Source organism: Eretmochelys imbricata, chromosome 8, assembly GCF_965152235.1.
Source record: "Eretmochelys imbricata isolate rEreImb1 chromosome 8, rEreImb1.hap1, whole genome shotgun sequence".
NCBI lineage: Eukaryota > Metazoa > Chordata > Testudines > Cheloniidae > Eretmochelys > Eretmochelys imbricata.
The window spans coordinates 72076930-72103713 of NC_135579.1; the positions used below are offsets into that span (position 1 = coordinate 72076930).

Below are 26784 nucleotides of genomic sequence, written 5' to 3' on the forward strand. Positions count from 1 at the left end.
CCTATCTGCATATGAGTTTACAGCCCAAAGAACAATGCACACAAATCTAAATAAAGAAATATTTTCTTGTAGGGCTAAGTTCTGCTTGCCTGACTTGTACTGAGAGTACTGACTTGAGTCCTCTCATTAACCAAACGAGTGTGGTGAGAAGGATTTTACCATACAAAGGAGTACTGATTGTACTGCATGTGAGGAAAAAACTTAATCCAATGACCATCTTGGTAGTGTGGTAGCATGCAGTGTTTTTCAAATGGCATTTAAAAAAAGAGATGACATGGAGAAAGTTCTTTACACATATAAGTTTACTTCAAATTATTTTTACTGATTTTTTTATTGCATATAAAGTAAGCTGTTTAATAGTATGTATTAATTTTTGTAGCATAGTTCAAAGAAAAGACTAATTCTGATATTAGCTAGATCAGCTTATAAGACCTTTTAATAAAGTTACATACAGAAGACTGATTAGTATTTTTTCTTTCATGCAAGATATATATATGTAACAATTGTGATAGCCATAGATTGGATATAATTATGAAAATGTAAAATGTGTTGACAGAGGAGAAGGGTATTACGTTCATATGATCCATTTGTCCTTTTTTATCTTTTAAGATGTGTACTGTAAAATTCATCTAAATATTATAGACAATAATAAACTACATGTAAAATAAGAATAAAATGTAAATAATTAAATTCAAAATGTGAATTGTTTTGTGTAAGCTTAGTTTTGATTCTGATGAACATGTTACTTTAGCAATTATAAGTGTGGAATTAAAATAGTCATTGAATAATAGTAATAATAATTGTGTTGTATTTCTCTAAAACTATATTATGCCTTCTAAAAGGTACTCGCTTTTCAAAGTTATAAATGACTTCAGAAGGTACATAGCAATAGAGAATCAGGCCTATTGTTTCAATAGGAATTTAGAGAGGAAAACAGGGGCAGCACTCTGAATAGTGGAGCTTGCTATATGTTTGCTAAGAATTAACAGGTTACATATGGAGAAGCCTATTTTGGTATTTTTTTTTTTTAATTTTTATTCTCACAAAATTGCTAATTTCATTTTAATGAAGTGGAAATACTAGAGTCTTTTCATTTGGAAATAATAGAGCCTTTGCTTCTTCAGTTTGGAAAAAAAAACTTAATCAGCTGTTGTGATATCTTTATAAACACACTATCTTAAAGTTTGAAACTCATAGAATTTAGGATGATTAGTCTTTTTCATGTAATACGGAATGTTTCATTGTACAGAATTTAATGTATAGATTATGATGTCTAAATTCAGCATATTGTATTTCTACTTTGCCACATTTGTAAGTTTGCCTGTTAGATATAACAGTAGTTTTGTAGCATTTTTTACTGCAAAAGAACACATCTGTTATTCCTTAAAAAAAAAATTGATATAGAAGAAAATTCTATATTCCACACTATAGAACACTGATAAAAGGACTTCCAGGACAACCATATCATAAGCTTTTGTTCTTACTTTGTTACTGAATTCACAGTGTCGCTTTTAATGACTTCTATGCAATTAAAACAGAATGCATAATTTGTGTGAATATATAAACAATATAAATCAGTTATGTTTTCACTACAGTGAATATAATTTATGATGGTAGAATGCTGCTTAAGAATCTAATGTGGATTTTTCCATTTATTGCAGAACTGTGAGATGCTAGAAAATAATTTTGATGACATCAAGCATACGACTCTTAGTGAACGTGGGGCACTTCGAGAAGCAATGAGGTAAGTCTGGGTCACCATAGCAACAGTCACAGATGTGGTAAAGAAAGAGTCATTCTTCATTATTGGGGGAACAAATGAGTTCATTGCCACCATTCAGCTCTATTCTCTAAGGTATTAATTTGTCAGTGGAGAGGCATCCCTTGAGGCTGTACTTTGGTTTTGAAGCTGCATAAATGTTAAGCCTCACTGCACAGTAAAAAACGTAAATGTTTAATTTGTTACTTAAAATGCTTAAGGGGTACCTTGTTTTATATTTATACTGAACTGTGTGAATGAATGAAAATATTGTTCATCTAAATTGTGTAAGTGTTAAAGAAATTGTACTGTGGTGCTTTGAATGTACAGTGGTGCTGTATTTGCTCCTAATTTGTATTTAACTTTCTATATATAGTGGCCCGTGTACTTTCTTTTTCTATTAGACTTTAACAGGATTACATTACTGTGTTTTTTAAAAAAATCAATGGTTTCCATCTTGCAAAGTAAGCACAATCTTTTTAACATAATACTTTATATTGAAGCTCCCTTTATTTTATACATTCAGTATCTAGCATTATGCTTAGAATTTTTAAAATAAATTAGAATTGCTCAACGAATGGATCTAATTCTGCCATCCTTACTCACGCTGGGTAGTGCCTTGCTCCAAGAGTAGTCCAATTAAAGTCATTTGTTCTGGGCCCAAAGTAAGGTACTACTCGATGTGACTAAAGGTGGCAGATTTGGGTCCAGGGTTTCTGAAGTATCTTTTATTCTTTGAAAACTAATTTGACCAATTTCAGAGGTGATGTAAATGATAATGGAAGTTATGTGCCAGTAAGTGACTCTGAAAGCAGGGCAGTAAAAGGAAAATCTTAACAGGGCAAAAATGTTTGGCAGTGCAGACCCCACTTCATTTAACTTCTCTTTGGTGTCAAAGAGAGTAATTTTAAGATTTGGACAAATTCAACAACAAGTCTGAGTCCGCTTGCAAACACATGCCACCAATTCATTTGGTTAGTATTCATAATTCCTTTAAATTTATGGATATTCAGATGAGCAAGTTTTTATCTACAGTCTTGTTCACAGTGTTCTTGCTTCCCAAGAACAAGAGTGTAAATAACTGTTCGCAAGAGTGTTCACACATGAAATCCAACCTGGCTGTTTTGAAAGCTCTTATTACTTGAACAACAAATCCACTTCTGTCTGAATATTTTCACTTACTATTGTTCACATAACAATTGAAATTGAAAGATTAGATAAGTTATTTTCGGTTTTTCATTTTCTTTACTTCATGCATTTGAGAGCAGTCTCTGTGTAGTCATGTTTGGTCTTGCTTCTGTATAGCCAGTCTGTTTCCTCTGTTTGTGTGGGTCTTTCACACTGCAACAGGAGAGAGAAAACAACAGTAAACATAGAAAAGTGATTTGGGGGCAGATGTGGCATGTGAAACTACTTTTAAACACTTTCTTTTAAACAGGCTAGATTTCAAGAAGACGGTCTGTTTCTAACAGTCCATGTTACAACATTTCACAGTTACAGTGGCAGCATTTTGTGGCACGTGGCTCACCAAAGTTTACTGTTAGAATTTGCTGCATGCTTTCTCTGGTGGTCAAAATTCTGTGGCCATGGAATGACAGAATTTCAAAGGTTGTATACCTGATGCAAGGGGTTGTTTTGGAGGTGTATGTTGTTCTATATGGTAGATTCGCTAAGAAGCACCAAAGTGGTTTAAGACTTGTCACAAACTTCCTTTTCAGCTGTTTCATCTCTTAGTGGACAAACCAGACTGGGAAATGCCTTTTGTTTCACTGAGAGGTGTGACACACATCATATAATATTACAATCCTCTTTTTCATCTTATAAGCAGCTTTCATTCAGCTGAATTTTCTTGTGTTGTTGAAGAGTTAAATAAAACACTTCTCACTTGTATTAGCAAGTTTCACTTGATCATGCTTGAATAACTTCATATAACACAGAGGTAAGTCCTCATATCTGTCACAAGCGAATAAACTGTATATATGGATGAACATTCATTGTTCTAGGGCACCACCGTTTTCAGCAGTGCCAGAAAGTCACACATGTCCCTGAATGCTTAATTTTCTGTTTTGGATCTCCGATAAACCTTAGATATGTGTAAAATGACAAGCAGAGAGTTCTGTATTAACAATACTGTGCACACCGTTTATTCCAGCTGTTACATTGGAGGAAAAAATCTTGTGCCTGGAAATGTGGCACAGCAACATGTTGTTTTTAATGACAGTATCAAAATAATTTGCTCCATAGGGCTAAAACTTCTCATGGTTTTGAGAACCACCCCTATTTTGGGGGGTAATTTAGTATCTTGCCTGATCACACACCCAGTGAAGCCAATGGCAACGCTTCTATTGACTTCAGTGGTACAGGATCAAACTCCATGAGCAAATTAGTCATGTATAATTATGCTTCCAAGTACATAAAAGGTTTTACAAGGAGGAGGGAGAAAATATGTTTTTCTTAACCTCTGAGGGTAGGACAAGAAGCAATGGGCTTAAATTGAAGCAAGGGAGGATTAGGATGGACATTAGTTGGACAATCCTAACTGTCAAGGTGCTTAAGCACTGGAATAAATTGCCTAGGGAGGTTATGGAATCTCCATCATTGGAGATTTTTAAGAGCAGGTTAGACAAACACCTATCAGGAATGGTCTAGACAATACTTACCCCGTCATGAGTGCAGGGGACTGGACTAGATAACCTCTCAAGGTCCCTTCCAGTCCTGTGATTCTATGCGAATACATCTTTGAGGATCAGATCATTGGAAAGACTCTTATTGACATCTAAGGACTTAAAATCAGGCCCTGAAAGACAAAGATATATTCTGGCAAAGCTATTGTATATTTCTGAATGGGTGATACAACTCAGATCCTCAAATACATGTGTGATTGCATATTTGGGAAAAGTGTGTAGTGAGGGGTTACACAGGGAGTCTCAGATTGTGTAGCCATGGTAAAACCAACCAATCAATAAACCTAGTTAGATAGTTAAGTAGATCTCAGATGAGCCCTAAGTTTAGTGGGAAGTCTGCTCAAATTTACTCTGATTTCCCAGAGTGTCACTGCTTGTCTACCAGATAAGAGCCACAAATGAATGTTTCTCCCCAGTGGCCCAGTTTGGAACAAGACCTCCCATTTTATCTTTCTTTTGTGGGGAAAAAACACTCAATTTAACATAGATTTAAACATGCTCTTAGAATATGAATATCACTGTACTTCTGTATAAAAAGGGTCTCCTGTCTTCTTCTCTTTGGTTCCTGTCTGTCAGCTCAGCAGAGACGATGGGGCTGAATGAAGTGTTTCCCCCACTTTCTGTCTTGTATCAACTTTGTGGCTTTGTTAATCCTTAAACCTTTTTATTCTATGTCATTCTCCAACAGGTCAATCCAATGCATCATTGGTCTTCCTGTCTTCTACGTCCTTGCACTTTAGTATGTATTGTCACGGATGGCATCTTTTCCAGGTCCATTCTTGACACAAGTCCAAGCTATCACAATCGTCTGTTTTGGATCATCTGTAACAGCTTATCTTCTTATTTAATTTTTTAAGTTTTGCTTTCTTGAAACTCTCAGTATTTCCCTCAGCCACTTCATTTTTGCAGTCAGTATAGTTTGTTCATCAGCTTTCTTCATATTCCAGCAGTCCGACCTGTATGAGAAGCAGTATGACAATTGTCTCAGATATCCTGTTTTCATTTTTATTGAAATGTCTTTAGCCTTCCAGACCTTGCAGAGTTCTCCAAATGCAACACCAGCAAGTCTGGTGGTTCTTTTATGTCATCTTCACAATTCCCATTCTTCTGTACTAGTCCCCCAATGTACACAGATGTTTCCACTTGTTCTAGTTCTTTGTCACCATGTTGAATCTTTACCTCTTCCTCTTGTCTTACAGTTGCCATAATTATTGTATTCTCTGTACTGAGCTTCATTCCAAATTTTCTGCTTTCCTGGTCTACTTTCAGTTATTCTCTATAAATCCTCCTTGGTCAATTCTGTGAGCTCAATATCATCTGTGAATCAATATCATCTGTGAACTCTCCGCCCACATAACATGACTCTTCCTGTTTCTGCTCTCAGTGCTACAGCCATTATGGCTTCCAATACCAAGTTGAACAAATCTGGCAATAACATGCATCCTTGTCTTCAATGGTCATTGTGAACCATTCTTTTAGCTTCTTGTGTACTCTCACCACCCTCATCAACTTGCTGTAGGTGTTTTCTAACAGCTTGGTCAATTTCTCAGGGTTGCCATGTTTGCTCGAGGCTTGCCAAAACCCTTTTATGCCAAATGCTATTAAAAGTCTGTTTGAAATCTGTAAAGTAGTAACAGGTTTAGTTGTGTTCCATGTACTTCTCCAATATCTGTCTTATCACAAATAACGGATGTATTGTATTTCATCCTGACTGAAACCTGTTCCTCTGCAAGCCCCACGTCCATGTGCCTCCTCATTCTCTTCTGGAACATCTTGGTGAATGCTTTTTCTGGCATGCTCAATAAACTGATTCATCTGTAGTTTTTCTTATCTCCTTTTTTATAGATCGGTACTATTATCGCTTTCCTGCATTTTCTCAGCACTTGCTCTTGTTTGTAAATCTTGTTAAATAGCTTGTGGATCACTTTTACTGTGTGTTTCCGGTAGCTCTGCAGTTATGTTGTCACTTCCCTTTTTCTTTTTAAAACTTTCTGTCAAGATTTGTACTACTTAGAATTTTGGTATCTGTTCTCCCTCATTTGTACAGGGAAGTTTTTCCAGAACTGTTCATTTAGTGTGTTCTGTACATTGTACAGCTCTTCAAAATGTTTTTCAATCACTTATTCTTTGGTTGTTCATCCTCAATTATTTGCCCCTGCCTGTTTTTCACGGCCAACATCTTCAACTCATATGCGCCATTTAGTTCTCTTATCTTGCAGTAAAACCCCTGTGTTTCATTTCTCTTCACATCTTCTTCTTCTTCTTTTACATTGTTTGCTTGTCCAGTTGTTTCTGTCGCTCTTCACTTTTGATTTGATCTCTCTGGTCCCTACACTGAGATAGGACAGACACTGTGACATACTGACTTGCAAGCCTTCTTCAGTTCTAAGTCTAGTTGTTTGCACCGGAGAAGCTGACTGAATAGAGGATCAATCGTAACAACAGTTGATGCATGTGATGGGGTCCTTCCTTTGCAGTCTTGCATGTTTGGATTGACTCCAGCCTGTAAGAAGGACACTGTAATCTTTGTCATCTCTGACATCACAGCTGGCCAGTGCTTCTTGGAACTGCACGATGCCACAAGGTGCAGAGCAGTCTCCTGTTTTCCCACTGTAGCAACATTCACATGGGCACTATTTTTAATGAGAAAATTGGCAGTAAACTTATCTCTTCTTTGGAAGGCTTTGTGTAACAGACTCCAGCCTTTCTTGTTAACCATATCCACATCAATGCTTTTCAATCTTTGAGAGAAAGGGCTAGATCTAAAGCAGGGTCTCCAGTATGATCCAGTTCATTGAGCTTCCAAGACAGTTGGGAATTCATTTCAGGAAGATACAGGAAAACTGTGTCTTCCTCTTCACCTTAATAGCTTTATGCAAAGGATATTCAGTCTTGGATTTGAACATTTTGTACAACAGCTGAGCACTCATACTGCTGAAGTCTTCTTTCCACAAGTCATCCCAGTAACTAGCAATTATTTCAGCACAGTAGTTCATTAAAGTGCTAGTATTCAGCACCTCTGCAATCTGATAGAAACAACCCTACAGAAAATCGACTTAAATTTTAAGTATATTTAAATTCTGAATTTAAATATTTAAATTAAGAATGAAATGAAAAACACATTTCTTAGGGTTGTGGTGTGTGTTTGTACAATTATGTAAGATATTATGTATAATTTTAAACGTGCAAAATATTTTTAAAATCAGAGAATATCTATAATACTAAAGCCTAGGAAATGCTCCTAGTTCTAATTTGCATATTATTTTACACCTAGATCATGAAGTAGATAATGAGCTGCAAATAGTTAATACTTTTCAGGGTATAACGATTGGTATTGTGAGACTATGGTTTAATTTTAAGTACACATAATTGAAGTGCTGGTATGATTATAATGTTCTGTTAATCTTGTTAATAAATACAACATTGTGGATATACTATCATATTTTAATGTAATTGCTAAGCTTAAGTAAACCATAAATGGAAATTAATTTTTGAATCCATGTTTTACAAGTGGAAAAACTAGTGGTTTAGATATTTTGAATATGTATTACTTTCATCTTGTTTGGTATTTTATACAGTAACTTGTCAGAAACAATAGCATAAAAGTCTATGTATAATGTCTGTGTATAAGAATATTAAACATATCCTAAATATGGCTCAATTTGATCTTAACATAGATCCAGTATAGAAGAGGCAAATCCTGGTCCTCTGTAAAGCTTCTTTCTGCTATACTTAAGTGCTGCATCAAAATTTCTGTTTCCTTTATGCTATCTCCTGAAGCCTTGTCACATGTGGCATGTGGAGGGGCATGAGCTGGGGCGGGCAGGGAGTGCTGGTGTGCCTTCAGGTGTACAAGTTAGAGCAGTCCTGAGGGTGATTAGTATTAGAAATGTAAATTCGGTTTTATGAGAAATGGTTTTGGTTTTTCTTCTCAGGCAGGCTAAGGTTAAAAGAAAAATAGTAAACAGAGGCTTGGGGGCAAGAATCTATAATAAAGTCAAAGGTAAAATTCAGAAGGAAAATTTTTTTTGGCGGGGGAATGGGAAATGACAGAAGGTATTGTGTTACTCCCTTTCATTCCCTGTAACTGTATATTACTATTTTTAATGTAAGTGCTTCATGGCAGAGTCCTGAATTATTATATATCTTAAAAGGTTGTAACAAATTTTTGGGTACTACATAAGTAATATTCAGTTGGGCATTACATCTCATGTAAATTTTCTCTGTCCAAAAGTAGAGAACATTAGACAAACAGTGCCTCTATCAGTATCCCATGAGATCTCTCTGATGGTCTGCATGTGTTTGTTTACCTTACCAACAAGAACAAAATGGTTTATGTTGGCAAGCAGTGAGGTATCAAGAGTGGCTAAGTGGACATACATTTATGTATCCTAATTCTAGATGAATCCATCTCCTACTTTTGTGAATGGTATCCTTATATGGGTAGGTTGTTTCTTGGGGAGATTGTCTGAGTATGATTACAAGTTCATGAGTAGAAAATAAAACCATTAATTTTTGGATACCTGGTGTAGATGTTGCTAAGTCCCTCCTTATTAACTAGTTTAGATCTTTCTGTAGTTCCGTACAAAGATATTCAAATTTGAATTACTGGTATATACATTCCTGAGCAAGAGACGACAGATATATTTCCATTTCCATCTGTAAGAGCTAGAGGAGGAAAATTGGACAGGATGGAATGGAATTAATTATGTAATGCATTTTTGACACACATGTCCCTTATTCTCTTATAAGAAGAGTGTGGATATGAGACTACGCCTCTCTACTACCTCACTTTGCTAGGACCATAATCTACAGGGACTGATTCAGTTCTGTTCCTGTTTGTCATGGGGCTAGTAATAATCAGTTTCCTCTTAACGTAGTCTAAAATCTGGGATACATTTGAAAAGTGGTGTTACTCTAAAGGGTCTTGGTCTTGTCTTCTCCAGCAGATGATGGATTTCCTTTTAGGTGTTTCTACAAGGTCTTTATCAATAAAAATTCCCCGTAGACAAACATTCCCATCCTTCCCTGATATCTTGCAAGTGTTTAGTCTTAATTTCCCCAACAGGAATGATATTAACAATGAGCAACTCCTTGCTAACATGATATTTATCATAGTTTTCATCCATCCATTTTTATCCATGCACATTGTTTATAATTTTATCTGTTGTTCAGATGCTGCTTGGGACATTTCTTGACTTGAGAGAGATAAGTGGTACTTCCTATGGATTTACTGAAAGTTGCTTTGTTTTCTCTTTCCTCCTAAGTGTAACTATGCTGTACTCCCTTATATGATTATAGCAACTCAAGAAGAAAAAATTCAGGGTCCTTTAAAATGTTTCAAAGTTAAGCACCCAAAAAACACTGGGACCCAAAAATCACTGTTGATTTTTTAAAATCTTGGCCTTGATAAAGCAAATCAATCATTTGGACACTACTTTAAATTTGGAGATCATGTTGTGTTTTTGTTTTCAGCTGTGTTGAAATGTTCTCAAGTTCTAAATGTTACTCACTGTACACTTCTGATAGTTAAATATATTCTGTTTCTTCCTGGAAATTAAGATACAAGGTCATACTTTCCTTAGAATTTCCAATGTTTATCGACGTCACGTGATGAGGATCATTTTACGTAACTTTTATTCATAGTAATTAATTACGTGGCAATTTATGGAAGGTGCTGAACATGTCTGTGTATCCAATTATATTTTGTATGGTATTTTATATGCCCAATATAGGAATAGCTAGAGAACATTTGAAGCACTTTGCAACTTTTGGTAGTACTATACCTAAATGTATTACAAAACAAGGAGGAAGATCTATACTGTGTCTGACAGATGGGGTTAAGTTGTCTGGGTCAAATTGTGAACTCCATATTGTTTTGAGAACACCATTTTGTGATTGTAGCATTCATTGTACCCCTCACTGTGTGGTGGAACCTTGATGTTGGGTTGAGACATCTGGTGCTGAAAATCAGTCTAATCTTTACAAGGTCAGTCTGTTCTAGACATTGTGTATTCATGCTAGATTGTGGGACACCTCGAAGAGGGCTAACAATGAGACAGCCATCAACGCTGAATGACTCTTCCCTACTGGAACAATAGGTTTTCTACCATGAGGGCCAACTTTGAATGATCGTCAATAACCAGTGCAAACCCTTGGGACACAGGAACACTGACACAAACCAGTGGGGTATGGGCCTGGGTCAGAAATGGGACAGACTGTTGTAAAATATGGCCACATTTTTAAGCAAGGAGGCCATTCCATCATCCCTGATAAGCAGAACTTGCTAGAGAGTAAAGACAGGAGAGACTGCGTTGCCTAAGGACACTGACCAGGACACTCAGGATGAGATCAGACCAGGGGATTGTGTTCAGGACTGTGGGTTGTTTTCCATAGATCTGTAACTTTCATGTGCTTTTTAACTTTCATGTGCTTTAATAGTAAAGTCCTGGTGGCTATGAAATTGCTTTGCTGACCCTGTGTTCGTTCGTCTCCCACAGCCAAATGGACTCTCAGAGAGCACGTCTAAGCTATGAGTGGTTTGGGAGGGCTGAGGCACTGGTTCCAGGGTCTAGGTGGCTAGACTGCAGGATATCACTGCCCAAGAAGGGTGTCAAACTTGGGGGTCTGCATCTGGGAGTGCATCTGAGAGACCCACAACTAGGAACGGTGACCAGTCGCTATCCAAATGCAGGGGTCTTACAAGCACATGCAATTGAGAGGTTGGAGCATATCACAACACAGTGGTGTGTCTCTGTCCAGAAAGCAGAGCTGGGTCAGGTTATGACACTGTACATTTGCTAAAAGCATCCTAGAACATAGAGTGGACCTGTAGCATTACATTGTTTGATTTCTAGTAATCTGCTGTCTTCAATAGATATTAGACCTTGTGCTGCATCTTTATATACCGCTTAAACTGCTAGTTATTATAAGAATAAATTAGAGTACTTAATATTTGATTTGCAGTTTCAAAAAACAATCAGCACAGTTTTGAAATATGGGGAGCACATGGTTCTAGTTGTAGTATAACTCACAGTGAGTTTCTTGTCATTGTATTCCCACAGTGTTTATCTCCAGTGCTTTAGAAAGTGATTGCACTGCCTTATATATAATTAAAATATAAATCAAGAAAACCATAAACTGTCTCGTTTTGAGCTTGATTGTGAGATTGATCTTCAACAAAGTAGTCTACTTTATAATACCTTGACATGAAATTTTGATGTTGAATTGTTTTTCCAAGTTTATATGGTCTTAGAAGCTTATATAGGTTTATGTGCTGTTGCGCCCATGTTGTCCAAGATATAGTATATAATTTCTGATTTTTCATTTGGGAATTTTAATTTACTTTGAGCTGGTGAGATAAATCGGAGAATAAGCCTGACTCCTTAGGGAATACCATAGTGAGGGGGATCAGGGGAGTTTAGAGAGATTGTGATTTCCCTTGAACATTTCTTCAATCACCTGTCTAGAATAAACTAAAGTTCTGTAATTTTAACTGACCTAAGGTGATGTACAGTACATGATCAGGACTCGTGGTTATAAATTTCTATTGAGTTCTGTAGAATATCACAGTGAAGTGCATCTTGCTTTGCAATCCAGACTTAATAATTGCTTTGTATCCAAGAACTGAGCTGCCCTTATAAGATACCTAAGGAATAAAAGCACCTAGCAGGAAAACATAATCTAAATAATAAGTTTTATTAATTTAAAAATATTCAATTGTTTAAAAATGTGCATTTAAATCCCATATTATCATTACCAATCATGTGGTTATGTACAGTAACATTTTGCTTGTTTAAAACATGTTTCATATAAACTATTTCAGGAAGACCTAGTAAGATTTCTAATAAGAAAAGCCATTTCATCATCACTGTTGTGATTTACAGAAAAAACTAGATTATATTTTGTCTATTATGTCATTGATATTATTGAGACAAGATGGGTGAGGTAATATCATTTATTTGACCAACTTCTCTTGGTGAAAAAGACAAGGTGTGTAGTTTGAAAGCTTGTTTCTCTCACCAGCAGAAGTTTGTCCAAAAAAAATATATTACCTCACCCACTTTGTCTCTCTAATATCCTAGGACTGATACGGCTACAACAACACTGCATATTAATATTATTGTAATTAGTAATGAAATGCAATACTTGTGCTGTTGACAGGTGGGAATATGACAGCTTTGGCAAATTGTAGAAAAGTTTACTAAGGTCTCTTCAAAGTTCTCAAGAAAAAATCAGCTTAGCTCATTAGCCATCTTTCAGGACCTATCAAATTCCTGTAAACACCAACTTGTGACGGCATTTTATATGTATGTGAATGCAATTAATACCGTGTGTTTTAGGCCCATATCCCGGATTCCACCTATGCAGGTTATTAGTAATTTCCTATGAATATTAGAAGCACCAGTGCTTTTATTTTTGCTAAAAGCACAATCTAACAACATAGTTCTGTTTAAACTCTGTCTATTATGTTGAAGGAACTGAAAGTAGAAGTTTAGCAAGAACAGAACTGCAGTTTTCAGCCTGGATTAAGTAAGTTTATCTAGTTCTGAGAGGCTGTATCATGGAAACCTATTAAATGCTTTATTAATTTCCATCATGGCTCTTAGGGGCATGATCCAAATCTTACTTTAAGTCTTTAGTGGAGCCTGTATCACATATATTTTTAAATGAGGCAGGGTGACTAGGAGTAAATATGCATAACCCCTGGACTCAAGCTGAAGATGGCAACAACAGGATGTTCAAAAGCTGATGGAAGGATGTGTTCCTCTCATTTCCTGTGGTTGTGCCTGTTATAATGACAGAGTAAAATCTTCAGGATCTTGTCCATGTACTGTAAGCACATCATTGACATGTGTGTACATGTGTCATTAATAACCATATCTTGGAGTGGAGAGAGAAAAACTTTTATTGCAATTTGTGAGGATGGGGGAGAGAATCCTTTTTTGCTTTTTGAGCCCATTAGTCTTGATTTAAGTGAAAAACCATATTGGATAAGAGTCAAAATTTTTGCTTTTTAGCAAACTGCAGGAGCCTATGTCTGATGTTGGTAGTGAAAGAAACTTTTGAAAACCACTGTGACAGATGGTTTATCACAAAGACTCCAAAGAAGGAAGACATTGGTGCAGTGTCATACTTTCAGTAGCTGGATTGTTAGATATGCAAATTGTTAGAGTAGAAAAAAACACACTAAAGCAAGCTGAGAGCCCTCCATCTATCTCCCTTTATTATTTTCTAAAATGAAGTTAGGCACTTTAAGTATTTCTTTAGATTTGCTTTCAGATACAATTAATGGCCAGGGATCAGAGATCTAGAGAACTCAAGCAATTCCATGTAATATGGACTGGCAGGATTTTAGCTCCTTTAGTTACACAGCTCATTTCTTTTCAAACCATTTGTGCTACATGTATAGAGTTCACAGTTGCTTTTCAGATGTGTATGTTCTTCCCCACACAACCTACTCATGGCTTTTTAGGTTTTACAGTCTGATTTCATGTTTTGGAGGTGTGAACCAATAAATTTTCACCAGCCCCATGGAGTTTGGCAGACAGTCACGAAGGTGAGTTGCTTCTCTGACAAAGTCGCAGATCCCACAGCTCCAAATGTGACCCAAGTCATTGCCTGGTGGGCCAGGGTGACCTGATCACCACAGAAAGGCTGGGGGGGAGGTAAAGGATGCCAGAGGGACTGTAGGAGAACCTATTAAAAGGATGCATCAGTATTTTGCTTATCATCATCTCTACACAATTCCGCCCCCCCCCCCACCAAGTTCCTTTACCTCTGGGGCAAGTCCACAGTTCACTAGGGGGGCAGGCGCCAGCTCATGCCCAACTCTTCCCAAATTCCATTCCTTTTTCTCAGGGTGATTACTGCTTCTCCTGCCCCTCTCTGGATCTGTTTTTTTCCATTGGCACTGCTTCAGTCTGCAGTCTTCTTGCGTGTTGCCACTGCTGCAGCTCCTCTTTTTCTGAGATGACTGTGTCTGGCTAATATAGACTCCTGACCTCTCCCACTCCCAGCGTCCTCTGGAAGAATTGTTCAACTGGAATCAAGTGGTTCCTCCTGCCCCGCCCTGTGACGGTTCAGACTGCCACAGATAATTTTGACAGTGAATCTATACATAACCCCCCACTCCACACACACACACACACACACTGTGTTCTGTACTCTAATTGTGGTGAGTCATATACAGAGGTTGATGAGCCTGCTACAGCTTTGGCTAACACAGCTGGGTCTTTTAGTTCGGCAGTTAGAGGCTCATGCTTTTACACACAGGTCCTGGGTTCAGTCTCTGCTACCACCAACCCACCTGCAGTGTGATGTTATGTATTTCACAAAGATTGTTACTTACAGCCCTCTTTTTCTTTTAACATCTCCTCTTTGTGTGGTTAGAGACCAATTCTTTATAACTACTATTTTTGTAATAAATTTGCCAGCTGCTAGTTCTGTCCTTGACCGTCTTCAGTCCTTTATTTCATTCAAGCCACACAATAAACCATCCATCCACTTTGTGTCTTTCTCCCACTCTCTTGTTCCTGTGAGCCTTAGTGGAGACCTATTGCAGTCAGTAGACTCCATGTGGGTTCCATTATCTACATATTATGACAGGGTCGGGCCAGATAGCTACAGGAGAGTAATTGAAGGCAGATATATTAGCCCCAGGTTAAATAGGTCCTTTTTCCCTGGGTAAGGTAACAGGGAAGGTTCCAGAACAATCAGGAACTTTCTGAAAACAATTAAGGCAGACAAGCTGATTAGAACACCTGCAGCCAATTAAGAAACTGCTAGAATCAATTAAGGCATGCTAATTGGGGCACTTGGGTTTAAAAAGGAGCTCACTTCAGTTTGTGGTGCGTGTGAGGAGCTGGGAGCAAGAGGCGCAAGAAGCTGAGAGTGAGAAGGCCATACTACTGGAAGACTGAGAAGTACAAGCATTATCGGACATTGGGAGGAAGGTCCTGTGGTGAGAATAAAGAAGGTGTTGGGAGGAGGCCATGGGGAAGTAGCCCAGGGAGTTGCAGTTGTTACAGGAGCCACTGTAGACAGCTGCAATCCACAGGGCCCTGGGCTGGAACCTGGAATAGAGGGCGGGCCCGGGTTCCCCCCATTCCTCCATCCCCCCAACTCCCTACTTGATACCGGAGGAGTTGAACTGGACTGTGGGTTCCACCAGAGGGGAAGGTCTTTGGCCTGTTCCCCGATCCACTAGGTGGATCAGCAGAGACTGCGGGGATTGTTCTTCTTCCTTTCCCCATGCTGGCCAGTGATGAGGCTAACTGAGTGAACGGCAGATTTGAGCTACGAAAGTGGCCAAACTGAGGGCTGCCGTGAACCTCTGAGGTGAGAAAATCCGCCAATAAGCACAGGACCCACCAAGGCAGAGGAGGAACTTTGTCACAGCGCATATAACAGTGGAACTGCCGTACTTCTCCACAGAGATTCATGTTCAAGTCAACAGGGTATGAGTCAACTAGCTTTTGGGAACCTTGTGGATATTGTTAGTCAGATAAGTCCATATCATTTAGAAAAGAAAATCTACTTGATACTTCTTTATACACTTCACCTCTCCTCTTCATATGAGCTTCAAGTGTATCAATTATAGCGTAGTAAGTAGATACACGAAATTTGTCTCTAGGATTCAATGCTGTTTCTGTTTCTGTTGTATTGCTATCATTTGCTTGTTTTTTCCTGATTCACTTGCGGGACTGGGCTTCTTTGTAGTTGGTATCAGGTAAGATATCTTTTGATATGTTTTCAAATCTTTCGAAATCATTCCTCAAAGTGTGTAAGTGGTCTGCTAATGATTGATAGAGGTCTGCACATGTTTTCAAATCCAATTCTTTTTCTTGGAGAGCTTGACTTGTGTGGTAAAAGTGTGTTGTAAAATTTCATTCCATATGGTCAACATGAATACAAACTCTAGTTCTTGCATCTTGTTTGCAATGTTTTTTGCCTATCGTATAGTTTCTCCCTTTTGTGAGTAGTCTTCAGCTATACTTTCTAATGCATCCACAATCTTTGAGTAGGACTCCAGAATTGCACTTCTTGCCACTGCATGTGCCTCCCGGCGAGTATTAGAAAGAGATTTCAACACACGATCATTGCCCAAATATGTTTTAAGAACTGCCCATCGGTGTGTTGAGGCAGAGAAGAATGTATAAAGTAACTGGACTGTTGAGAAAAAACTTACTGCCATCAGACAACAATCAACAGCACTGCGGCCAACAAGATGGAGAGAGAGTGCAGCACATGGTGTGAATATGGCAAATTTGTTCTGTTCTAAACGCTTCTTTTTGTGAACAATATCTTGTTTGTTTACCATTGGTAAAAGTCTGACGTGATTTCTCAAATGGCCCAGTGTGGTGTTGACAGTCATTTGGTCCACGATCTATCCAGTAAGCTACATCATCGGTACTGAAATCAACCCACATACCAGAATCTTTTCTCCTATTGTTTACAGCATGAGCAGGTTCAGTCTCTGACACATCCACCCCTTCTAGAAAATGTCTGTTTTACCACCAGGAGTAGGATGATCAGTTACAGTCTCTGACACACCCATGTGTTCTGGAATGGTGTTTGTTTTACCAGTAGAAGAAGGGTCAGTCTCTGAAACACCTAGAGGTTTTGGAATGATGTCTGTGCTACTGAGAGAAGATGTTGCTTCTGATGGATTCGCTTTGAAAAATGATGTCAGCCTTGGAAGTTTTTGGAAAATTTCACTAGTTTTTTGTTTCTTTTCTTCCGCCAGTTTATGTTTCTGTGCGCCACTCAGTTGGTTATGTTTCATCCTGCCCCTTATCTCAGTTATCTGAACTTAAAAAAACCCCAACAAATTACACAACATACACTATTTTTATGTATATATAATATATATATGAAAGAAAAAAATGAATCAAGTACATATAACTCAGAAGAATATATCAATAATAAAATATAAAGTTATTGCAATACATGATGGGATCGGATTTCCTCGCATTATTTCGATCTACGTTAGTAGGGCACCCCCCTCCCCGGTTTAGGTGGGGATAAGTAATAAAAAGAGAACAGAAAAATGGGGGAAGTGTGTGTAGTGGAGTGTAAGGAAGTCTAACAAAGTTCTGATTTTTCCCATGATGACTATTTAGATGCTTTTTTTGAAATATCAAATATCAATTTTTTTCCCCAAAAAGTCTCATTTTTTTTAGGTGCCCCCCGCTTTGCTGGTGCCCTAAGCATGTAGTTAGTCTACCTGTTGGGTAATCCATCCAAGAACTATTTACATCTGTAGACCCAGAGTACTCTCTCAGCACTGTACACACACAAATGCCATTTCAATCAATGGCAGGAACAGATGCAGCTGTTCAGCAACTTTGAAAATTAGGCCACTTTTATTTCTGTGCTTAAATTTAGGAGCTTAACTTTAAACAGTGGGTTTAAAAAAGATTTTAGCCTCTGCTTTTCTTTAAAGAAAGGTGCATTGTAGCTAATGAATTCTGACCTAATCAAGTAAAATGTAGTAAGATATTTGCATAGATCAAATATTATTCAATTGGAATATAATGCAAATCAACCTATTTTATAGATACAACTCTGATAGAATTTACAATACTGAAAATCACTGATTTCACAGGTTTAAAGTTATTATTGGTCTTCTTGTTTTAATAACATGGAAAGACAGTTATTTTGTTCTCTCTTTTTTTAAGACCTGCTGTAGGACCTAAAATTGTTTATAACTAGTAATTGAGTGCTGAGGGAGTGCTTGGCAGTGCATAAAAAGTTAAGAGGTGGTCCTTGTCCCAAAGAGTTTTCAATATAACACTATTAACATCAGGTAAAAGGCTTGCAAATGTTTATGTGAATGAGTTTTATTTTAGAAGCATTAAAATTTATGAAATAATATTTCACAGTTATCTAAGACCACTCAGAAAAAATGGGTTTGTTTCTTTCCTATTGAGTATATAAAGCCATGAAGTAATCTAATTTTTCTCGTGACGAGCAAGCAGGTTTAACAGCATATAACCAATGCACTGATCTCCCCATAAACACACAACTCATTATTCCATTGGTGGCTGGCTTTGATCTCTGAGTTAATGTGGGGGTAACCCCACCTGACCCCTCCAGCTTCAAATCTTCTTAGGTAGCAGCTGCTGCTGTTTTTTAGTCTCTCTTCCATCTTTAAATAAGTGCTGCCTCCTGTGGCCTCCCCTCTGACATAATTAATTGAGATGGGAATTGCCCTTTTTCCTAGGATTTGGGAATTAGCAGGGAAACATTAAAAATTAAACAATTTTTATATATATATATAATTTTAAAAGATATTGCACTCAGTCTGGTCCCTATGGGATGTTATCTCTTACTGAAGTCTATATTGTGGCTGTTATGTCACAGTCTGCTTCCGGGAGAATTGTACAGCAGGCCCCTGTACCAGTGGCTGTTCTTGAAGGCATTCTCACTGACTCTGCAAACATTCCTCAAGGGCTGTTGAGGAAGCACATGCCAGAACACACGCAAACACGTTTTAACTGGGTGCAATATATACTCCTCCTGTCCTAGTGCTATCCCAGAGTGGGAACAGTTGTGGTGCAGGAGGGAGAGGGAGAGCCCCTGACTGACAACACAGTAAACTTCTCTGCTTCTGTTGGGCAAAAATGTGTAGGGAACTCCACAAGAAGACATTACCCTCTACTCAAATGGTATGTTCCATTATTTTTATTTCTCTTACATTGTCTACAGTTGTTCTGTTCATATTTCAACCCCAAACATACATTACGAACTATCAAGGCATTCTTAACTCTGCCCCTTGTGAGTATGCATTATCATAGTCCTTTATCACATGATCATATACTAGTTTTTTTGCAGGATCCCTCGCACAGTTGGTGTGCATGTTACACAGTGAGTGAATCAGGGTTGTGTAATCATAGAATATCAGGGTTGGAAGGGATCTCAGAAGGTCATCTAGTCCAACCTCCTGCTCAAAGCAGGACCAATCCCCAATTTTTGCCCCAGATCCCAAATGGCCCCCTCAAGGATTGAACTCACAACCCTTGGTTTAGCAGGCTAATGCTCAAACCACTGAGCTAGCCCTCTGAATTAGTCTGAATGAATCCAGAACCCACTGCATCCCTCAATGCACAAATGTATATGCTGTGTAATGTATCAGGCAGGAACAGGAGAGCTGAGGTCAATTTAGCTAACCTGTGTTAGTTAACTCAGGTTAAAATATCCTGTAAAGACACTACAACTTGGCTTTTAACTCTGGTTAGCTGCTCAGTTTCAGTCCCCCGGCTGCCCTTAAGGGTATGTTGACAGTGAAACTGGGAGCTAGCCTCCTAGCTCAGCTAGATGACTTGTGCTAGTGAGGCTCACGCTAGTGTGCTGAAAATAGCTGTGTGGATGTTGCTACACTGGCTGAGGCTTGGCCTAGCTACCCAAAGTCAGACCTACCCTGCCCCTTGGGTCTGAGCGCGGATGGTCAGCTCCATTGGCGCTGCAATGTCCACACAGCTATTTTTAGTGCTCTAGCATGATCCCTGCAGTGAAGCTCCCTTCCAGACATACCCATGTAGGTTTTAACTAAAGCTGCTAACCTGAGTTAAAAGCCAAGTAGCCATATCTTTATTGCAGTTTTAATCTGAGTTAGCTTAATTTGGATTAGCTCACCTGAGTTAAGAACGCACCTTATTTTTCAGTGTAGACTATCAGTTACAATCTGTTCCCTGTTTTCCCTCTCTTTGCTTCACAAAACTAGTAAACTTTGCCAGTTCTTTACCTGACATAGATTTTGCCCTCTAAGTCAACTGTGCTGTGCTGGTTCATGCATATGGGGTGGGGGCAGAGCCATGTCTCTACCTGTTCCCTGTTTCTTCCTGTCCAATCCCTGCCCTGGTGTGCAGAAGGGAGAGTAGTTGCCCCACTGAGGCTATTCTCTCCTCTGACCTGCTATCCACCTTATCTACTCTTATTCTTCTGCCTGGGCACCATAGGGCAAGTGAGAATCTTGCTGTTACAATGGAAAGGCATAGGCAATCTCTACGGTAAGTGCTGCTACATAGTTCATCTATCATAAATGCAACAGTGTAAAGAAATGTGAATTTTCCTTTTTATTTAAAAAACCTGCAATCATGAACAGAGCTTTGAAATCAGACTTTCGATCAATGCTTTTCATTCTGTCATACTCTTTTTATCCTTGATATAAAACAGTAATTCCAGATGCCTTTATGCTGAGAGCATGAAACCATAAGATTATCATGGTAACTCAATGTTATGGTACAAAGAAGCATCATTCCTGTAGTGTGGTCCAATTACAAAGTAGTAAAGCAGGGAAATCACACAGCAATGCTGTTTTTCTATATGTTTCAGTAAGTTTAGCACAGCAGGCAATGTGGCCTTCTTCCTAGATAATGCATCAAATCTGCAGTTAGAATTTAGGTGCAAATGGAAGTTATTTTAAAGACTTCATATATAGGCTAATAACCTCAGTTGCATAAATGAGGTAATTATATCTTATGTATCCTTGTATCCTTGATTTCATTTTGTGGCAAGGATTTCATACCTTAATTTTAAGTAAGTAATGGTTTTCTGTAGAAACTTTAACAAACCTGCATGTGAATGATGTGCTACAGCATCACAAAAGATTTAGTTATTAAGTACTATTTCTAGCTGGATAGAACTTCAGTGTACACTTTCTCTTTCCCCTACACCTTATTTTTGTGAAACTGGTTCAGTCTGGAAGCAATAATCTTGTGGGACAATACAGATGTTCATCAATTTTTGAAAGAAGATCCTGCAGATACTAGAAATAATAACAGGAGTTAAAATATGAAGAGAATATAATGCTTTTTCCTTGGGTTCTGAGGACTGTGAGGATGCTTGATCGCAGCACTTTAGCAGCATAATCAGTCAACCATTGGCTAGGTAGCACAGGTCCAGGTGAGACAGGGTAATGAAGCAGCTTTTTCACTTGTGACTAACTTGCCTTCCAGAATTACCCTGCTGGGTCAAACTGGAGAATATTGCCATTGGTCCACTCTTCCTCTTTAACAGATTTGCCTATAGATACAGAGCCTTTCCCTGAAAAGTTTTAAAATTAAAGTAGTTAGGTACATCTCCTCCTTTTTAAATTTATTCTTTTTCTGTTCGATTTTGCACTGGCCAGAAAGTAAAATAATCTCTCAGCAAAAGAAATACAGTATGGGGAGGTTTCAGAGTAACAGCCGTGTTAGTCTGTATTCGCAAAAAGAAAAGGAGTAATTGTGGCACCTTAGAGACTAACAATTTATCTGAGCATAAGCTTTTGTGAGCTACAGCTCACTTCATCGGATGCATACTGTATGGGGAGTGGCTTTATAAACTTTGCACACTGTCTGCGAGCGTGCTTCAAATTTGACTTGGAAGACCCACACCCTAGGGAATATTAAGAATAGTTCAGGGTCTATATGAAATTAATCCTTCACCTCTTTACTGAGATTGCCAATGAGGATATCTAGTAATGCTAATATCTATGATGGATCTTTTTATGCAAACATTTATCTACCTCAAATAGTACTGGCACCATCAGTTTCAAGTAGTTCACTAAACCACCATCATATGTTAAGTATCCAGTCACGCTTACTGTGGTCTGGGTAAATTAATCCATTAAAATATGTAATGCCCCATAGCCACAAAAATGTTGCCAGAGACTACAAGTTCGGGTTTACAGTAGGAGTAGCAATTGCTATGAGTTTTCATAGCCTTCCATGGATCTAAAGTAATACACTTATATCTTTTTTTAAAGAAAGCATCTCTAGATGCCTTTAACATCATTGATCCAATGCAGGAAAGGTTGCTTGTCACCTGCAGCACTCATGTTTTTGAGAAATAAGTTCTAGCTGATTTATGCATTGTTTCAGCACTGACACCTGAAGAGCATAGGAAAGAAAATAAAGAAGAGAGTCTGGTGCATGTACAAGGGTTAAGATGCCAGCTAAATAAGCTTGGTCCATACTCCCTGAGCCAAAAGCAATGTCATGTAGGTAGAAGAAAATAACCACGGATTGCAAACTGAGAATAAAGAGTCTATAAGAGACTAGCACAGCAGGAAACTTGCAGACAAAATATTAATGGGTGATAATTCCCATGCGGAAAACTTAACAGCACCGAGACCAGCAGGCACCTAACCAGATAGGCTCAGGTAGCCAATGTAGTTAATGCAAAGTTTTCCTACAGATGTTATGTAGAGTTCATATGTGGATTTAAGAAAGCTGAGGAGCTTTGCAAAAAAAAAACAGGTCACATGATTGCAAATGGGTAAAGAAGAAATGCTTGTGAATGTTGGGAGAATGGGGACAGGTGTAGATTTGGCAGGGGGTGCAATGCAGTTCCTGGGGACTAGGAGTCAATGAGCTTATTGCCTTGTGGATATATAATTAATTAGAGGGTGGTCAAAGTTTTCCTCTGAGCAATGACATAATTTTAGTATGGCATGTGCCTGTGTTTAACGAAGAATATTAGATTAGCCCCTTTTGGGACTCTGAAAGCTGGCTTAAGATCACCAGGGCTGCTTTTAAAGCTCAGAAAGCTCTGTTTTGGATTGAAAAAGCATATTTGAACATTGTCTGTTGGGGTTCTTGGGGCAATATCTTGTGGTAACAATCACAAAAGGAATATCAGTCGGAGATAAAGATCAAAACTGCAGTGACAAAACATGCTCATCCCTGGATATAGTAGATCAGAGTGTCTGCTCACCACCTTGCTTTGCTTTGATGACTAGCACTGACATTGAGATGTTGCTTTTTCTCAGGAACAAAATCCCACTGAATCTCTGTGTATAAGAAGTGCTGCTGTTGTTTCAACAGCTTTCTCACGGACAGATACAAACATAGCCTTAGCTACATGGGCTTCAGAGAGGCAAGCTTTAGGTTAAAGACGAATAAAATGTGTCCAAACTTGACATGAATAATAGTACCTACCTTCTCTTTATTACACTGCCTCACAAATACAGCGGTGTGATACCCAACAGAATGATAGAAAAGTTTATTTTGATTCGGTATTCCTATTATTGACCAAACATTTTGCTCCCACCACTGACTCCCCTTACACGGATTCCACTTATGGATATGTTTCTTGAATTCAGTGCTTTCCTGATGGTTTTCGTAAGGAGATGTTACTACCTGTTAGCACACAGTTTAACTTAAGGTGTCTTAAAAACAAAGAAAGACGCTTTGGTAGGCAGACACTCACTCACTAACTAGCCCTTTGATCTTGTTTTCGGTTTCTCCACAAATATCACTGCTACTGTTGCTACCAATTTATTGCTTCTGGTTATGTTGTGCCTTTATAAAGTGAACAATACTGCAAGGTGCTAAGAGCCTGCTGAGGTGGTTAGTACGCTCCTCTTCTCTTTACTTATTAGGCAGCGAGGGCCGTAGGTACCTCCTAACAAAACTGCTCATCAATTTACAAGATTGAACTTTAGTTTTCTAATGTCTTTGGGGCAGGGATGTTGTCTCTTATGTCAGTAACCCATTCTGCACATGTATAGTATTATATAAACAATCAGATGGCAGCTGGTAAGATCCAGTTCAATTGTGGGACCAGCCAAGGATAAAGAAAGTTACCTGACCATGATTCTGAAGAGAAACCATGAGGTGCGGGGGAAGGATCCTGGACACCTCAGATAACTCTTTCTAAGCTCAAAGGACTCTCCAGAGTGGTGAAGAACCTGAAGCAGGGGAATGCATGTAGGTGTGTTCAGTATTTTGTGTAGGTCAGTGTATATCTCTGTATATCTACCTAAGTAAAGAGCAAGGGTGTTTTAGAATCCTAATGTCTGTGTGTCTGTTGCCTTTCACTGTCACGTGCACCTGAGGAAAAAAATAGTAAACCAGAAGGCTCTCACATTTCCCAGGATCCCACTGAAGGTGTAGGAGCTGCTGGGATTGGGGAGGGGTCTTGGGAGAGATGGCACTAGTTTGAAGGCTGGGGAAGTTGGGCTGTGGGGTCCTCACTGTGAAGAGGGGTGTCAGAAATCAGGCCCAAAGTCAGGGTGGGCCTAAACTCTGCCCGGCCCAAGCAAGCTAATGGCACATCACCAGATCTGTGACACCTGTATTTTTATCACTTAAAAATGTAACTTTTATTCTACTAAATATCAGAATTTGCTTTTATACTCAAAATAGTCATTTAACAGTTAATTTGGAAAATGACTCGATGGGGAAAAAAAGAAGTGTTCAGCATTTTTTGTACCGTTTCTTGGCTGCATTTTAAAACAATGGGGCTTTGACACTAAATACAATATAGTAATTTTCTCGCTTTGTTTTACATTTGAATTATTCCAGTCAATGGATAATGTTCAGTTAATAGCATAAACTCCCTTCTTAGAAAGCAATAGAGTCCTTTTCCTCATCTTTACTGATTGCCAGGTTATTTGTATATAGAGAGACGCTTTCTTCTTGTATAATCAGTTTGCTGCTGCCCATTTTACTGCCAAACATTCCTTTTCAATAGTAGCATAATGTTACCTAGGGAACAGCTTATGGCTGACACATACAGTGGTGCCACAAATTAATTTCACAGTTATCAGGATATAGGGTGATAATAGCAACATGAGCTACTGTGAAATTACCATTGTTCCCATGGTGTATCAGTGTAATTATTACTTTTGTGACAACTATGCAAATACTCATGCCATCCCTTCAGGATGGGATGTGCTTTCCCTTTTCTAGCTTAGTACTTTGTACTTCACAGAAATCTCTGAATGAATTTGAGTCTAAAGATGAACACACCTTTAAAAAACCTACCTGTTTTTTGTTAAACAAATGTCTGGCCTGAATCGTACCTGGATCGGAATATGAAGCAAATCAGAGGCTAAATTAGCGGAAAAAACAAGTATCTGCTGTTTTTCAGTTATTCCCAGTGTGAACATGCTGGTAGAAACAAAAGGCACCCTTGTGCTATTTCCTGCAAAGAAACACTCAAATATCAGCAGAAAGGAAAGCCTTGAAAAAGTTGTTCTTATTAAAGGACTCTTTTGAGCTTGTTCAGTGCTGTTGCATTGAGTCTGCTGTTTGTGCCACAGCCTTCTAGCAACAAAGAATGAGAAATTCAACACCTTTAATTTTTTTACATAGAGATAGCAAGACACATCACTAGGGCTGGATTGAGTTGTTGCTCCTGGCCCTGTGCATGAGGCATTGTGTAATTGCATTACAAAATCACATGGATACAACAGTATGAAAAGACTGTGACCTCTGATTAAATAATTGGTTGATTAACAACCCAGGCATAAGCATATATGTGCTGGACAGCTCATCTCTGTCAGGGGCTATATGGAGAAAGCAGAGGCTACGTGATTGCCACCTATGTCGGAGTTTCAACCTTTCTGGTAAAGAAGATTTTGATTTTTTTCCCATTTCAAAATGACATTTCATTTCCATTTTAAATTTTTGTATTATGTAATATAGTATAAAATAAAGTTGAACTCCAAACGAAACATTTCAGTTCTATTGAAACTAAACATTTTCATCAACTCCAAACAATATCTTTTCTGGAATAGGAAACTTCAAAATTTTTTGTTCAGTTTCAGAATGGAAACATTTTTGAAATTTCAGAATTTCCCATGAAATTGAAAATCCCTTCCTCCCTGGCTCCATTTATTTATGTTGCTTAGACTCAGATAAACCGAAAGCTAGGTAAGTTTGTTTCTGTGAGAATCGATTTGTGGAGGAATAAATGCAAATAGCATTTTGAAGTGCACACACACTGAGCATTTCTAAAAGTGCCTATCATTGTAGCATCACCTGGATTTAAGCTTCACAGATTTATTGTCGTGTCTGAAAGTATAATAATTGTATTTTTTCTCGCATGAATGAATTGCACGACTATTGTCTGCTTGAGGTTGCTAAGAATGTGGTAGGACTGTTGAAAGAGTGGAAATAACATCCTAATGATGGGTGAACATAGAGAAAATAACCATGCTGACGTACTGTTCCAACACATGTTGTTATTCATGTTTTTCAGCCTAATAGAATTTATTCAGGCAATTTCTTCAAACCAAATGTCAAAAAAGAAAGTGCCCATATAATCACATTGTTACAGAGTGATGCTTTGTGTCTTTAGTGGAAATACTGCATTTTAGTGCATAAATCCAGAAGAAAAAAATCACTTCTCCATGAAGATGCCTCCTCAGATTCTCTCTTGGACTTGTGTGATACATTTAAAGAAAAACGATTAAAAGAGGTAGTTGTCCTTGCATTTTTGAGCAGTCTACCGGTGAGATTGTCTCTAGCAGAAAGACATTATGGTTCCCTCCCAGCCTTGTATCTTATGTTTTGGGTAAGTAGATCCTTCCACAGTTTGGGCTGAAGAAGTGGATCAATACCACAT

General features: G+C 38.3%; 1 protein-coding gene across 1 annotated transcript in view; it reads left to right on the top strand.

Moving 5' to 3' along the window:
- Positions 1–26784, top strand: part of DPYD (dihydropyrimidine dehydrogenase) — a 502649-nt gene that overhangs the window by 39007 nt on the left and 436858 nt on the right. The window contains exon 3 of the mRNA XM_077825357.1: positions 1662–1744. Within this exon, the coding sequence (XP_077681483.1) occupies positions 1662–1744 (83 nt within the window). The remainder of the gene's footprint in view (positions 1–1661; positions 1745–26784) is intronic.